The sequence below is a fragment of the Coenobita brevimanus genome, chromosome 110 (assembly GCF_032717465.1).
Source record: "Coenobita brevimanus isolate Jiangsu-jjx chromosome 110, ASM3271746v2, whole genome shotgun sequence".
In the NCBI taxonomy this organism is placed as follows: domain Eukaryota; kingdom Metazoa; phylum Arthropoda; class Malacostraca; order Decapoda; family Coenobitidae; genus Coenobita; species Coenobita brevimanus.
This window is the reverse complement of record NC_137063.1, coordinates 36,425,565-36,443,598: the sequence shown is the minus strand read 5'-3', so window position 1 is coordinate 36,443,598 and position 18,034 is coordinate 36,425,565. Positions and strand designations below refer to the sequence as shown.

The 18,034-nt window shown below is 43.6% G+C and overlaps 1 protein-coding gene across 2 annotated transcripts in view; it reads right to left on the bottom strand.

Annotated features, from left to right (window-relative positions):
* Bcs1 (mitochondrial chaperone BCS1) overlaps positions 1-18,034 on the bottom strand; it is a 102,092-nt gene that overhangs the window by 37,535 nt on the left and 46,523 nt on the right. For both annotated transcript variants that reach the window (XM_080286011.1, XM_080286010.1), the window contains exon 7: positions 9,180-9,243. In XM_080286011.1, coding sequence (XP_080142137.1) covers positions 9,180-9,243 — 64 coding nt within the window. The remainder of the gene's footprint in view (positions 1-9,179; positions 9,244-18,034) is intronic.

Sequence of the window (18,034 nt, the reverse complement as noted above, 5' to 3'; positions counted from 1 at the left end):
CCACAGACCCAGACTATGCACCTTTCACTTACAACCAGACGAAGCACAACATTAACAACCTCAAGCATTCATCTCCCTGTGGACCAGACAACATAAGCAACATTCACCTTAAACACCTAGGTCTACAAGGCATACAAGCACTCACCAACATATCAAACTACAGCTACTCACACAACATAATACCCAACATCTGGAAGCATGGCAATATCATCACTATCCCTAAACCCAACAAAGACTCCACGTTACCTTCCTCAAATCGCCCTATCACACTCCTCTGTACCCCCTCTAAAGTCACTGAACGACTGGTACTACAACTAGTCACACCTCACATTCCCTTAGCCCAGTCACAACATGGCTTTAGGCCACTACACTCCACAAACACCCTTCTTACAGACCTTACACAAAGAGTTTTCGATGGCATGAATTCACCTAGGCCACCACACACAACACTCCTAATCACACTAGACATTAGCAAAGCTTTTGATGACATCCTCCGCCACAACTTCACAATCAAAATACTCAACACAAATATGCACAATAACACAAAAAGATGGCTGGCAAACTACTTAGCAGGCAGATGTGCACAAGTAACATTTGCCGGTCAGTCTTCTAACATCAGAAACTTCACAAACGGCAACCCCCAAGGATCTGTTTTCTCCCCTACACTCTTTAACCTACACATGCACGACGTACCCACACCCCACACACCACAGATACACATAGCTTCCCATGCAGATGATATAACACTTACATGTACACACCAAAATGCAAACAATGCTGCACACATCATTCAACCTTACCTCCACACACTACATGAATGGTTCATCACAAACAGGCTCAAAATAGCCCCAGCCAAATCTACATTGACCCTTCTCACAAACTGGACAGCAGAACACAGTCACATCCCACACCTCACCATAAACAACACTCCCCTACCACACACACACACACACACACACACACACACACACACACACACACACACACACACACACACACACACACACACACAAAACCCTTCGTGTAACATACAATACATCAATGTCATTTAAACAACACATCACAAACATTAAAAATAAAATAACATCATGACTCAATGCTTTGAGGTCACTTGCCCATACAACATTCAGAAACAACAAAGGAACCACCACCACAGTATACAAACAATACATACGTTCAGTGATGAATTATGCAAGCCCTGCCTGGGCTTCTAACCTCACCAATCACACTACAACACTCTACAGATCATACAGAACAAGGCCCTAAAAATAATCACAGGCTGCACAGCTACTACACCCACAGACCACCTACATCAAGAAACCAAAGTCCTCAAAGTCAAGGATCACCTAGACATGAGAGGCACCCAGTTTTTCGCTGCAGCCTCCACAAACCCACAACATCCACTATGTTACATGGCAGCACATCCACCCACACCAAGGAACATCAAAACAACACCCAGCACACGATACCATACACAAATACTGTCATCTCTCCCCCCTCGCCCACCTCAGACCAGCTTCCACAAGCATATCCACACTTAGATCACTCACTGCTCCATTCAGTCACTTAAAGACAATACATTGGAGGCATTCAGTAGGAGGTGGGTGGATGTGGTGTGTTTGCAGGAAGTCCGGTACAGGGGTGGATCAGCCAGAAAGATTGTTGGGAAGGACTGTTGCTATAAGTTGTTTTGGCAGGGGTGGACAGACGGATATGGAGGTGTTGGTGTGATGGTTGCGGAGAAATGGGTGGAATGTGTTATGAATGATTTGACAGTAAGCGATAGGATACTGGTAGTGAAAATTCTGTTGGATAGAAAGATAGCTACGATTATATCGGCATATGCTCCACAGGCAGGATTGGATGAAGCAGAGAAAGATAGATTTTGGGATGATTTAATACGTGTAGTGGGTGGTATGAGGGATGATGAGATAGTGATTTTGGGAGGGGACTTAAATGGTCATGTAGGTGAAGCAGCACAAGGTTATGAAGGAGTGCATGGGGGATGTGCATATGGTATAAGGAATGCAGAAGGGGAAAGGATACTCGAGTTTGGGGAGGCAACGGACATGATTGTGTGAAACACATATTTTAGGAAAAGAGACAGTAGGTTAGCTACGTAAGAGTCTAAGGGAAATAGCAGTCAGATAGATTATTTTCTGGTTAGGAGGGCTGATAGGAGGTTAGTGAGGGATATTAGAGGTATAGGGAGTGAGGAGTGTGTGCAGCAGCACAAACTATTGATTTGTGATATGGTGCTTAAAGAACAAGTGATGAAAAAGAGGACTTATGTACCTAGAAGGAAATTATGGAAACTGAAAAACCAAGTAGTAAGGGATGCCTTCTATAGCGAGTTGATGAGAGTGGTGGCTGAACAGGGAGCTGTAGACAGAGGCGTTAATGAACAGTACAGAGCCCTCAAGAACAATTTCTTGAGAGTTACTGATGTAACATGTGGTTGGACAAGAGGACCACCAAGACATAAAGTAATTTGGTGGTGGGATGAGGTTGTATAAGCTGCAGTTAAGGAGAAAAGAAGGCTTTTCCGGGAATGGAAGAAGGGTGGTAGCAAAGAGGAATTTTTGGCTGCCAAGCGTAGGGCTAGAAGAGAGCTATACAGGGCAAAGTCTGAGTCACAGAGACTTTTACTTGATAACCTAAATCATGGGGAAAGGAAAAATATATTTAGGGTGGCAGGTCACGTGAAGAGGGATAATCGGGATATTATAGGTGAGCAGTGTGTGAAGAATGATGAAGGAAGGGTAGTGGTGAAGGGTGAGGATATTAAAGATGCATGGAGAGAGCATTATAACCAGTTGTTGAATGAGGAGTTTGACTGGGACAGGGAAGGTTTGGAGCCAGCAGATCCAGTGTCTGGCCCTTGGCCTTTGATTGATACTGCTACTGTGAGTGAGGCAATAGGCAGGTTGAGGGTGGGGAGGGCAGCAGGTGTGTCTGGGTTGCCTGCCGAAATGTTGAAGGCCTCAGGCGATATAGGGGTGAGTTTAGTCACTGACCTGATTAATAGGATTATTTATGAATGTGTTGTCCCAGATGATTGGCTGAAGAGTGTAATTGTAAATGTGTATAAAGGGAAGGGTGATGCCCTGGAAAGAGGAAATTATAGAGGTATAAAGCTTTTAAATCAGATAATGAAGGTAATGGAGAGAGTTTTAGAAGGTATGATTAGCGACAGATTGAAAATTGATGAGATGCAGTTTGGGTTTATGCCAGGTAGGGGGACCACTGATGCTATATTCACTGTTTGGCAGCATCAGGAAAAATATATTGGTAGGAGAAGGGATCTTTATTTTGTTTTTGTTGATTTGGAAAAGGCCTTTGACAGAGTCCCTAGAGAGGTGGTGAAGTGGGCAATGAGAAAGCTTGGCTTGGAGGAGTGGCTGGTTAGGGTGGTTATGGCTATGTATGTGGGTGCTCACACCCAGATAAGAGTGAATGGAGATTTGAGTGATAAGTTTTCCATGAATGTTGGTGTGCATCAGGGGTCAGTCTTGAGTCCCATGTTGTATATCATGGTACTTGAAGCCCTTTCACGTGAGTTTAGAGACGGACTCCCGCGGGAGTTGTTGTATGCTGATGATTTGGTGTTGATTGCAGAGAACGAAAGGGAGGGGGAGGAAAGGTTTAGGAAGTGGAGACATGGTATGGGGCATAAGGGTTTAAGGGTAAATGCAGATAAAAGAAAAGTGATGAAATCTAGGGTTGGTGGCGGTACTGTCAAAGACAAGGGAGAGTGGCCATGTGCAGTTTGCCACAAGGGCGTGGGAAGTAATTCCATCTTGTGCGGTGTGTGTGATAAATGGGTGCACAAGAGATGTAGTGGTATCAGAGGTAGACTGCGAGATAATGCTGATTTTATGTGTACGGCGTGTCGGGGTGAGCAGGTGGAGATTGTCAGCCGTGAAAGGATTGATCTTGCTGGTGAATCTCTTGAGTGTGTGGAAGAGTTTTGTTATTTGGGAGACATGTTGTATGCTGGAGGTGGGGCTAGAGCTAGCTCTGTGGCTAGGGTGAGAAGTGGTTCGAAGAAGTTCAGGGAACTCTTGCCTCTCCTGACATTGAGAGGACTCTCCCTACTTGCTAAGGGGTCTTTGTATGCAACATGTGTTAGGAACGTAATGCTGTATGAAAGTGAGACCTGGGCAGTGAAGGAGGAAGATATTCGCTGGCTCAGATGTACAGAAATGACAATGATTAGGTGGATGTGCAGTGCATCCCTGCATCCAAGGCCTGGAGGGGCTGGGTTTACGATGGAAGAGTTGAGAGGTAGGATGGGACTGGAGTGTATTGGTGTTGTGATGAGGAGAGGTAGATTGAGATGGTTTGGACATGTGGAGAGGATGGGGGATGAAAATTGGGTGAGGAAGGTGAGAAGTGTTAATATTGGGGGTGGGGTTATGAGGGGTAGACCGAGGAAGACATGGGACGAGGTCACTAAGTGTGACCTCAGGGTTAAGGGACTGAACAGGGAGGCTGCCATGGATCGTGCAGCGTGGAGAGCCGCCATTGGGTGACCAAGGCCGACACATGCTAGCATGTTGGAGCCTTTAAAAACGAAAACACAGCTGCATGCATGGCCTCCTGACATCCGCCCTTCTGAATCCTATCTCCCTCGTGAGGACAGGGTCCACCTGGCCAGGCTGAGATGTGGGCACCATCCGGCCCTCTTGAGCTACCAGAAGAGGCTGGATGAGTCCGTCGCTGATGCCTGTCCAGGATGCAACACAGCACCCCACACTATTAAGCACATTATTGAAGACTGCATTGCACACAATCACCTATGGCAACAACACAACATACACTCTTTGAGAGCTCTGTGGGAAAGCCCGGTCTCGGCCATGGCCCTCCTAAGGGACTCGGGGCTGTTCGGCCAGACTGCCTAGGGAACAACTACTACTACTACTACCTTGCCCTGAATTTTCAGTGACCCTCAGTGAAAAGACTCACTGAAGACGGCTCCCATCTATGACTAATGAATTCGGCTTACCCCAGGGAACAGGTTGTAATTGTGTAGAAGAGATACATATGTGTAATAGTCTCAGTCTGGACTCTGTACAAGTAATCAGGTTCCCCACCTGGTAGTTTTCGTTCGTTCGTTTTCGTTTTTAAAGGCTCCAACATGCTTGCATGTGTCGGCCTTGGTCACCTAATGGCGGCTCTCCATGCTGCACGATCCATTGCAGCCTCTCTGTTCAGTCCCTTAACCCTAAGGTCACACTTAATGACCTCGTCCCACGTCTTTCTCGGTCTACCCCTCATAACCCCACCCCCAATATTAACACTTCTCACCTTCCTCACCCAATTATCATCCCCCATCCTCTCCACATGTCCAAACCACCTCAATCTACCTCTCCTCATCACAACACCAATACACTCCAGTCCCATCCTACCTCTCAACTCTTCCATTGTAAACCCAGCCCCTCCAGGCCTTGGACGCAGGGATGCACTGCACATCCACCTAATCATTGTCATTTCTGTACGTCTGAGCCGGCGAATGTCTTCCTCCTTCACTGCCCAGGTCTCACTGCCATACAGCATTACACTCCTAACACACGCTGCATACAAAGACCCCTTAGCACGTAGGGAGAGCCCCCTCAATGTCAGGAGAGGCAAGAGCTCCCTGAACTTCTTCCAACCACTTCTCACCCTAGCCACAGAGCTAGCTCCAGCCCCACCTCCAGCACACAACATGTCTCCTAAATAACAAAACTCTTCCACACACTCAAGAGATTCACCAGCAAGTTCAATTCTTTCACGTCTGACGATCTCCACCTGCTCACCCCGGCACGCCGTACACATAAAATCAGCATTATCTCGCAGTCTACCTCTGATACCACTACATCTCTTATGCACCCATTTATCACACACACCGCACAAGATGGAATTACTTCCCACGCCCTTGTGGCAAACTGCACATGGCCACTCTCCCTCGTCTTTGACAGTACCGCCACCAACCCTAGATATCATCACTTTTGTTTTATCTGCATTTACCCTTAAACCCTTTTGCCCCATACCATCTCTCCACTTCCTAAACCTTTCCTCCGCCTCCCTTTCATTCTCTGCAATCAACACCAAATCATCAGCATACAACAACTCCCACGGGAGTCCGTTTCTAAAGTCACGTGAAAGGGCTTCAAGTACCATGATAAACAACATGGGACTCAAGAAGGTAGTGCTGTGCAAAACCAGCTACTGGGCTTTTGGACCCACACTTCTCCCATGGTAGTACCTTTCAGAGTTTTAGAAGGTGAACTTACTCTTCAGAGCTCCTCATTATCCAGTTTTCTCTTGCTCCATACCCCTCACTGTTGACCAGTTTCTTACCCTTTGCTGGGCACAGAGCACTATTACTACCAGGGGAGACAGCAGGAAGGGAAGAATCAACAGTGATCATTCAGCACCACTGCAGCTCAACAATATAAGACGTCAGGTAAAACACTCACTTGATGTAGTGCTGCCTACTTCCTTAGCTTTTATCACTCTTTTTCTGTGCCTGCCCTCCTCTCTTCCTATTTCTCCCATCTTTCCTGTCACTTCTTATTCCTTTTCTTTCCTTTACAGGTGGCTTTACATTGAGTGACAAGCCAAATGGTTTCCTGTAAGCCAAGAAACCATTTACAATGCTGGGTGGTAACCATATAACCAAACCATACGTGCTCCCTACGTGTCAACAAGTGGGTTGGTGGAGGGTTGGTGCCCCTCCCTGTAAAACAACTAATTCAGTGTCAAATGGCCACCCTTTGCGGGATTGTGGTGTCTGGCAATAGATAGATAGATAGAATAGGTAAAACACTAAGCCTTTAGATAATTTAGGTATGATTAAAAATGGGGACAGTTCACTGCTTGTATGAAACCAAAGCCCCATTCCTCTGCTTGGACAGGTGTTCAATGCCAAGGCAAGAAAACAAGTCAACTCATCAGGAGAGAGAGACAATGGTCACTAGCAAGGATATAAACCTTCCTATTAAACAATGGTTCTTCCTGACAGCCAGCAATGGGAACACAGTATGTAAATGCAGAAACTAAATTTCCTTCATAACTAGAGATTTTGAAGATGTAACACTAACAAAGTAAAGTAGCTGGTGCAATGAAGGCCTTGATATGAAACAGAGGCTTGAGTGTTGTAGCTGCATGAGGCTTACATGAAGGAGTGTTAGTGCCACCTTTAACATATGGATGTTACACTATGGTGTGGCATGAAAATGAAATGTCAAGAGAAAGCGGTGGAGATGGGACTGTTGAGGAATGTATGTGGAGTACAGAGAGTGGACAGGATACAAAATAATGTGATTTGTGAAAGATGTGCAGTGAGGAAGTCTGTGGATACCAGATTCAAAGAAAGTGTACTGAGATGGTATGGTCATGTGGAGAGAATGAATAACAAGAGTGGCGAAAAAGGTATATCTGTGCGAATCTGAAGGAGGGCAAAGGCAAGGCAGGCCAAGGAGAAGATATGGTGGATGAGTATGTGAGGATGAGAGATATGGAAGTTGGTGAGGCTAGGGGACTGACAAAAGACTGAGATGGCTGGATGAATATTGTGAGAAGAAGTGCATGATGAGGAATTTGGCACCCTTTTTTAACCCGCCCCATCCCAACCACTTTTCCACCACTGACTCCCCCCAATCCCGACCATTTCAAGAAAATTTTTTTTTGGCTCAAACCTTTGCTTTTGGTGAGAAACATTGAAAATTCATAGAGAAATCGCTCACCTGAGGTTTAAAATACTCCATATAGGTAGGAGTACCTCCTTACCTTACTGGGTTTTCTATCAGGCTGGCACCAAAGAAAACGAGTTCTATGGGAGGATAACTATTTCACACCACTCATAAACCGTATTTATTTATTTACTTGGTACGAATTTATATGTAGTACGAGAGTATACCGGTTTTCAAGCAGTAATATAGGCATTATAAGCATTGTTTCACTCACTAATCCCTGACCTTTTTTTGCCACATTACCTGATCATCATTTCTAACTGTTTCTTCCTCTAATGTCATGTAAAGTTTGTCCTCCACATTGTCATTGATTGGGGAATCACTCTGGCCCTGAATTTCGTACCGTGGCATGACATGGCTATACTGGCCAGGTCACTGATAACAGGTGAATTGCTGAGATAATGGCATGCAGGGGGGGGGGAGGTCATGCTGGGTAAGGCATTGTCCCTGCCTGGGATCTTGTAGAGGAAGGTGTCACGTGTATACGTACCAAAAATCACTCGCGAAAATTGAAAATTGTGCAAATTAGGGACCTTGCAATTTTTTCGCATTTATGTACATTGACGAGATTGGCAGTGACAAAACGTGTGGACGTTAAAGAACGTTGACGGGACGCCGCGGGTTAATGTGACAGCTTTCCAACTGACTCTATCGGATACATTTATGTGAAGCTACAGAATGTGGTGAATGTTTTTGGTGTATCAGACAGCCAGGATTCTGGGGGCTTCAATGATGAGTGAATGGAAGCGTGGCCCATTGGATTGGGCAAACTTGGGCTGTCTGGACATTGCTACTTCTCACCCTGCCTTGGGGAGGGAAAGAAGGTCCGGATGATGATAATGATGATCATGATAAACACTATTAAAGTAAAACAGACTGATACATCATCCCAGTCTCATGCTCACAAGGGCTGGGAAGCTCCACAGCAAGACTATGGACATGAATTGCAGGTGGAAGTTCCCATTACATTCCCAAATCTGTGTCATATGAGTTGTATACAAGACTGTTTGCATCAGATGTAGTGGTCATTGAAGTTTTATCCTCCTCCTTACATAAATACAAGAGGCACTGATAAGGAACCTACACATAGCAGAACTGTGCAGTTTAGAAGGGCAGCTGTGGCATCTACCCAAAAGCCAAACCTCATATTTCCTTGCACCTCACTGTAGGAAGAACTCTAGTCTGACTCAGGTGAGGTGCTGTCTACAAGGGGATGCCCGATCCCTTCACAGTGCATGTACTGTACCGTGCCTGTAATGTATGATGGTCCCACAGAAGTAGTTTCTTACCTGTGATCAACAGGTCTGCCTGGCAAGACAGACTGGGATTAAGTAACAACAGCAGCAACATACAAGAAGAGGGGGTCTACTCTCTCACTCCCACAACTAATATATGGTGGATACATAAACTACTTTCACAACCACTACAAACAGTACTCACTCTCAGCTGTCTCCTCCCTGCTGGCAAAGGCTGAATCTACATCTTCCAACAAAATGATGGTGTTCTGAAAAAAATACCATTAATACCATCACATACTCAAAAGATAATGTCTGTGGATTTAAGGTGCTATTTCTCATGTATACCTTTGTTATTCTCTCCTGCCATCATCTTATCCCACTTTTTCAACACAATAAAGAACTATATGAAAACCAAAACAAATACAGTCAGTTCTCACTTAAAATCTAGTACATGTGCAGGCAAAACGCTGCTTAAAGTGAAAACAGATTTTTATAAGACATTCTTTTTGTTCAAGATTAAGGAGTAAAAAAAACAAGTTTTCAAAAAAAAAAAAAAAAAAGTAAAATAACCAGTTTTTTAAAACTACAATACAAGTTTATAAAAAGTCACGAACCTTCTAACTGAAAAATAAGTCGTATAAATGGGTGCATAAGAGATGTAGTGGTATCAGAGGTAGACTGCGAGATAATGCTGATTTTATGTGTACGGCTTGCCGGGGTGAGCAGGTGGAGATCGTCAGACGTGAAAGGATTGAACTTGCTGGTGAATCTCTTGAGTGTGTGGAAGAGTTTTGTTATTTGGGAGACATGTTGTGTGCTGGAGGTGGGGCTGGAGCTAGCTCTGTGGCTAGGGTGAGAAGTGGTTGGAAGAAGTTCAGGGAGCTCTTGCCTCTCCTGACATTGAGAGGGCTCTCCCTACGTGCTAAGGGGTCTTTGTATGCAGCATGTGTTAGGAGTGTGATGCTGTATGGCAGTGAGACCTGGGCAGTGAAGGAGGAAGACATTCGCCGGCTCAGACGTACAGAAATGACAATGATTAGGTGGATGTGCAGTGCGTCCCTGCGTCCAAGGCCTGGAGGGGCTGGGTTTACAATGGAAGAGTTGAGAGGTAGGATGGGACTGGAGTGTATTGGTGTTGTGATGAGGAGAGGTAGATTGAGGTGGTTTGGACATGTGGAGAGGATGGGGGATGATAACTGGGTGAGGAAGGTGAGAAGTGTTAATATTGGGGGTGGGGTTATGAGGGGTAGACCGAGAAAGACATGGGACGAGGTCATTAGGTGTGACCTTAGGGTTAAGGGACTGAACAGGGAGGCTGCAATGGATCGTGCAGCGTGGAGAGCCGCCATTAGGTGACCAAGGCCGACACATGCAAGCTTGTTGGAGCCTTTAAAAACGAAAATGAAAACGAAAACGAATTTCATGGGGTGTAAGACGCACTTTTTTGTCTCAAAATTACCTTCAAATATCCCTATTCGTCCTGGAGGCCAAACTAAGACAGGTTTGCTTGGGTCCATTTAGAAGAATCTCTTATACAGATCATCATCTCAGCTTGGCAGTCAAGTATTTTCTAGAGTATAAAGACCTTTGATTTACTGTAAAAAGTTATATTCACTTGTATATATACTCAGATTTTACGATTAGAAACACCCAAGTTCAAGAGCAGATTCAAGTTTTGTTTACAACTGACCACGTGACGGTCTGGGGGTTTACTGGTATAGCAGTTTAGCACTTTAGCATCTAGCATACACCCTGCTTTAGCAGGCTAACATGATCACTGGTGAACTCCCTGCTAACCTTCTGAAATGCAGTCATGATCACTTTGTCATCCACTCAGTAACTAGCAAGGGAATCATATTTGGAGATGTTGGGTAGCATAACTTTATTTATTTTTTTTAATGTGAGGAAGAAGGAACCAAAGGCCACGAGCCCACAAAGCTGTTGCTTCCAAGAGACAAACAAAATACAAGAGAGAGCCAAATTCAAGATCCAATCATTTCGAGATGCCAGGACACACTGTTTGAAAGACTGGAAATCATAGGAAGCAGGAAATACAGACAGAGGGAGACAGTTCCAGAGCTGACCTGTTGCATAAATGAAGGACTGAAAGTAACAGTTAACTCTTGCATTGGAGAGTTGGACAGAAAAGGGATGAGAGTTTCCTGCTAGACGGGTGCTACGTGCCCGTCGCAGAGGTGGAGGAATGCATGCAGACAGTTCAGAGGAGCAGTAACCAGTGAAGCTGCGATAGAAAAGAGATAAAGATGCAAAAGTACGGTGAAGAGACAGAGGTTGAAGAGAGTCAGTAAGAGGAGGAGAGTTAATAAGATGAAAAGCCTTTGACTCCACCCTACTGAGAAGAGCTGTATGTGGGAAGCCTCCCCACACGAGAGTTGTACTCCACATAGGGGCGGATAAAACCCGTGTATAGAGTCAACAATTGTGCAGGGGTAAAGAAGGAATGGAGTTGGCTTAGCACACTTAATCTCTTGGAAGCAGATTTTACAAGAGATGTAATATGATCTTTCCAAGATAAGTCCAGAGTAAATGAAACCCCAAGCATGTTCAAGGATGATGCAGGATTAAGCTGAATATTATTAAACATTAGTGGGTATACCTGTGGCAGATTTTGTCAGGTTGATAGGTGTAAAAACTGAGTCTGTAAAGAAGGAATGGAGTCGGCTTAGCACACTCAATCTCTTGGAAGCAGATTTTACAAGAGATGTAATATGATCTTTCCAAGATAAGTCCAGAGTAAATGAAACCCCAAGCATGTTCAAGGATGATGCAGGATTAAGCTGAATATTATTAAACATTAGTGGGTATACCTGTGGCAGATTTTGTCAGGTTGATAGGTGTAAAAACTGAGTCTTTGACACATTAAAAACAAACAGATCATTTTTCCCCCAGTCAGAGATACGAGCCAAGTCAGACATTAGGTGTGCCACAGCCTCATCCCTTGTTTGTCGAAGTAACTGCTGAGATGGACGTTGCGGGAACCAAATGGAAAGGTGAAGGATGGAGTCATCAGCATGAGTGGATAGGTTAGATGTACAGGTCATTGATGAATAAAAGGAAGAGAGTTGGTGATAAGACAGAGCCCTGAGGAACACCACTGTTGATAGATCTAGGAGAAGAACGATGGCCGTCTACAACAGCAGCTATAGATCGATCAGAAAGAAAGTTAGAGATGAAGGCACAGATAGAAGGATAGAAACCGTAAGAGGGCAGTCTGGAAATTAAAGATTTATGCCAGACTCGATCAAAAGCCTTTGAGATGTCAAGTGCAATGGCAAAGTTTTCGCCAAAGTCCCGAAAGGAGGATGACCAAGAGTCTGAATGGTAGGCGAGATCACCAGTGGAGCGTCCCTGACGGAACCCATACTGACGATCAGAAAGAAGGTTGTGATAGGAAAGATTCTTTAAAATTTTTCAATTAAGAACTGACTCGAATCCTTTTGAGATACAGGATGTTAAAGCAATTGGATGATAGTTAGAGGGTTGGGAATGGTCACCCGTCTTTGAGACTGGCTGAATGAGAGCAAACTTCCAGCAAGAAGGAAAGGTACAAGTTGACAGACAAAGGCGAAAGAGTTTGCCTAGGCAGGGTGTAAGCACAGAAGCACAGTTCTTGAGAACAACAGGAGGGACTCCATCAGGCCCATATGCCTTATTAGTATTGAGGCCTGTGATGGCAGAAAACACATCAGCTGATGAAATTTTAACGTCAGCCATGAGGAAGTCAGAGGGGGGAAGTGATGGAGGAACAGCACCGGAATCGTCTAAGGTGGAGCTGGAGGAGAAAGTCTGAGAGAAGAAATCTGCTTTATCAGTAGAAGAAATAGCTACAGAGCTATCAGAGTAGAAAAGAGGAGGGAAGGATGGTGAGGTAAAGTTGTTAGAAAGGTTTTTGGCAAGGTGCCAGAAGGAGCGGGAAGAATTCGAGTTGGAGAGTTGAGATCATTTAGTACAGATGAAATTATTTTTAGCAGAGCGAAGAACAGACTTAGCATGATTCCGGGCAGAAACGTATATAAGATATGATTCAGGGGTGGGTTGGTTCCGGTATCTTTTATAGGTCCTCTCCTTGTTGCGGACAGCATTAGAACAAGCGTGATTAAACCGAGGCTTTCTTGTATTAGTCAAAGGATATGAGAAAGGAATGTATGCTTCCATGCCCGAGAGAATGACTTCTGTAATGCGCAAGGCACACTCAGATGGCTCCCGGCCATGGAAGCAATAATCATGCAAGGGAAAATCAAAGAAGTACTGCCTGAGGGCCTCCCAATCCGCAGCTCCAAAGTGCCACAGACGATGTTTCTTTGGAGGGTCCACAGGCCGTACCGGAGCAATAGGACAGGTTAAGGTGATAAGGTTGTGATCGGAGGAGCCCAACGGAAAGAAAAGATTAACAGTGTAAGCAGAAGGATTAGTTGTAAGGAAGGGGTCAAGTATGTTGGAGGTCTCTCCAAGGTGGTCAGGGATATCGGTAGGGTGCTGTACAAGCTGCTCTAGGTCATTAAGGATACAAAAGGTGTAGGCTTGTTCACCAGATGGATCAGTGAAAGGAGAGGAGAGCCAAAGGTGATGGTGAACATTGAAATCTCCTAGAATGGAGATTTCAGAGAAAGGAGAAATGGATAGAATGTGTTCCATCGCAGACGTAAGATAGTCAGAGAATTTTTGATAGCCAGTAGAATCAGGAGATAAGTAAACAGAGCAGATATATTTAGTCAGAGAATGACAAGAAAGCCGAAGCTAGAGTGTAGAGAATTCAGAAGAATTGGATTCAGGGACACGAGAGCAAGATAAGTCGTTGCGTATGTACAGTGGACCCTCTGTCTTTGCGGGGGTTAGGGACCTGAGACCCCCGCGAAGATCGAAAATCCATGTAAAATTGGTGCCCCCTTAAAAACACCCCTAGCCCCCCTATTTCCTTCTTTAATGAAAGAAAACCCCTGTGTATATGTCAATAAACACTTTATTTATAGTTAAAGTATGAAAAACATTGTTTAATTGCGTAGGTGGATGGCCGCTCACACTGCTCGTCACAGCTACACTCTCACCCTCCACCACCGTTACCAGGATTTTCCCTCCCGTAACTTGTCCAGCAATTCTACCTTCTCCAGCAGGGTCATTATCTTCTTCTGGCACTTTGGGGTGCCTTCAGGAGATGTCTTGGCTGCTCTCTTAGGGCCCATGGTAGATAAAATGATGGTGTCACGGAGAGATCAGCAAGTACAAGCACACACAAGCATGGTCACAGTGAGAATGGGTTTCGGGACAATTTCCCATCAAGTCAATTTGCAGCCACAACAATAACAAGACAATTCGCCGTCAGGGCTTTTTGCCATCAGGACGATTCCCCATCATTTATTTACATACTATAATAGTCTTTCAAATATACGAGTTTTAAAAGTGGTGGTGGTTTATTGTTTTTATAATAAATGTAGTGACATCTGTTGAGGCTCAGCCATATCTTTCCCCACGGTTTGCGTCCGCTATGGCCAATCAGAATAACACGTTGGATATTGTCATTTGAGATGAATATATACTTGTACCTCTTCAGAGTTGTTTTAAAATATACCCAGGATGTTGTAGTACCAATGAAAATTAATGAAGACAGCTACAAGTGACGCTAGAATATAATTCAAAGTCGACTACGGCGAAGTAGAAACAAGTTAATTATTGGCTAGAAGTGCAACTTATAAATGATATCCAAAGCCTATGCTATTGAATGAACATAGACTTTGATAGATCCCCCTGAAAATTAGTTATTAAAGTATTAATTATTCAAAAATAAGTATATTTATAGAATGACGGGGAATCGTCCATGTTTTGACGGTAAATTGTCTGACGGAGAATGGACTTGACGGCAAATTATCTTGGAACCTGAGAATGAGAGAGCCTGCCGTGAGAGATTCAAAACAATGTGGGGGTGGCGCGGGTGGCGCTGCGGGCGGTATGCAGAGTGTGGCGCGTGATTTGAATGTGTTTCCACTTTTCTCTGGACTTCAAAAAAGGTGATTTGGTTTCCCTGGTGACAAACTGCAAACAATCGAAACCGCAAACAGAGGAACCGCGAGGACAGAGTGTCGACTGTATACACAACAGCCACCTCTGGCTTTGAAATGAGTATAGAGAAAGTAAGAGGATACAGAAAAGAGTCTGCTGTCAGTTGCCTCAGACAGCTGAGTCTCAGTTAGAAAAAGAAGGTGAGGTTTAGAGAAGGAGAGGTGGTGCTCAACAGAGCGAAAGTTAGAGGAAAGGCCGCGAATGTTGCAGAAATGACGAAGAAGTGAGTCAGACAGTGGTTCCAGGCATTATCATAAACGTCTGTCACGTATGGAAATTCAATAACCCTTGTTAGGCTGGCTTCTCATCCTGATATTTTGTTTCATTTGAGCAAAAATATCATAGAAAGAACTAGTCTTATATTACTGTTAGTGAAAAACGTGAAAAAGTTGCAACATTAAACAATACTGCCTGAAATTACAGCATTTTAGCAATTTAGCACCTTGCGTTCACCTAATCGGAAGTTAGCATGATCACTGTGAACTCCCTACTAAGCTTTAGAAAGGCAATCATGATCTCTTCACTTGCCATCCACTCACTAACTAGCAAGGGAATCATATTGGAGATTTTGGCTAGCATCACTTGAGTCACTGTAACAGATGTCTGTCTCACATGGAAATTCAATAACCCTTGTTAGGCTGGCTTCTCTTACTGATATTTTGTTTAACTCAATACAAGAGTATCATAGAAGGAAGTAGTCTTATATTACTGTTAGTAAAAATGGGGAAAACAGTTGCAACATTAAATAATACTTCCTGAAATTACAGCATTATTTGCGGTTTAGCAATTTAGCAGTCTCGAGCCTAGCGATATGGAAATTCGATCACCCCATGTTAGGCTGGCTTCTCACACAGGTATTTTGTTTCATGATTCTTTCCTCTTCCTTCTGCCTATGGGTGACTCTACACTGAGTGACAAGCCAAATGGTTTCCTGTACACCAGGAAACTATTTACTACGCTGGGTGGTAACCATATAACCAAATTTTGGCGCCTTGTGGTTTAGTGGGTAGTTATTGTGCTCCAATCGGATTGAGCCAATGAAGGTTTATATCCAAGGGGTGGTTGGGGTTTATTGCTCACGTAATGCCACTCAGGGATGAATGAGGTTGGTCACCCTCATCTTAAATGTCAGGACCAACTGCCTAGCCCTGGGCTCCTACGCTCCTCATGGGGCAACGTAGGATTGGATGATGGATGGATGGATGGCAAGACTAGAGTATTGTAAAAGGAAACAGTCTTATATTACCGGTCGAGAAAAGCAGGAAAATTTATTGTAACATTAAACAGTACTGCATGAAATTACAGCTACATAGTGTTTTTCAGCAGTGACTGGCTTACTTTAGCAGTGTTGAATCAGGGATCAGCCACTTACAGTACTATGTTATGAAAATGGGATAAAATTAACTGAGTAGATAATGCAATATCTGAAATCAGCTGTGCCACATGGCCAGATGGGCATTCATTGCAACGTCCACCATTTTTGTTGTATTCACAACTGACAAAGCGATAAGAGCAATCGATCCCATTCACCCTCTCTGCTGATCAGAGTGATAGATCTGTTTGCCCTCTGCCTTTGCTACCCTAGCAAAAAGCTATCATAATCAGTAAAAAGTGAATGCAACCCAATGCGTGTATGTCTGGGTGTGGGTTTGAGTGTAGAGTGGGTGTACTTAATGACGGAGGAGTGGGAAAAGTTCAGTTAGGGGCACAGTGACAAACCTCTTATCATAGCCCTTCAATCCATATTTTGCAGGGTACTTTATTTATGCTCACCAGATGGTTTTATTCAGTTCAGGAAACATCGTGCACTGAAGAGGTTAGTGTGGGCTGAATCAATTGCCCCTAGTTTTAAAAATTTCGCTAATCGCTTGTACTCAGTAAAAACGTTTACATTAGCAATAATAAGAGAATAATTGCAGTAGGCTGGTTAGCTCATGCTTGGCAGCTCCTCTGATGAAACTGTTAGAATAAAACAGGATAAGAAGGATTTTCTTTGCTTACCTAACCTTTCGGCTGAAACTAGCAGAAAATGGAGGTAGGGACATTGGATTTTGTGTAAGTATTGTGTGTAGGGGAGCTGGGTGGTAGAATGAATGTCTCGGTCCCTATCTATCTATAATTTATTTATCTGGTTCTCTATCTGATATTCACCTTGGCATTTACAATGCATAATTATGTTCTGCTATTTGATAATGGGGCTGCAACTGGGAGACAACAGTGTTATGAAGGCATAAAAATGAATGTTTAAACGTTTTCACTAAAATCGATATGTTTTGAGGTGAATGGCTGTTTTTAGTAACTGTGAACTGTTAAGAATGTTTTGTTAATTTTTTATGCTGCGAGGCAAGCAGCATTGTCAGTGAGGGAGTGTTATTGAGAAGAGGGTAGAGACAGCTGTAACCTCCCAACAACTTCGCCACATTGAACTTCTGTTGTAAAACATTTTAATTTGCTCTTTGTTTAGTGTGTACATACAAGGGCTATATTTATTTTATTATTATTATTATTATTATTATTGTGGAGGTATTCAGACATTAGTGAGTGCATCATTAATGATGGCAACGAAGTGTTCAGGAGCACGTTTGCTGAGCAGATAAGACTCTTGTCGTATTTCATTTGGTTTGTTTAAGGATATTTATTCAGTTTAGGAAGTGAGTGTATTGTCTGTAGGTAATGAGACAACAGGAACAAGTTACAGTATACCTTAACACCAAAGGTGTGGGCTACAAATCTGACTAGTATGGGGTACTTTTAGGGTAAATAAAATACTGTAAACATTCCGTGTAACTGATTTTTGAAAATTTGTTTGTGTTGTCTGTGATTGTAATATTCCGTACATGCAAGCATTTGAAAACATGCAAGCATTTGATTTGGAGATATAGTGTATTCCTTCATTTAATGGCCTATGTATTTTGTTAAATGAATGAAAGAACAGGTTATACTAAGTTTTGTTTTTTTAAGTTCATTTCACGAAAAATAATA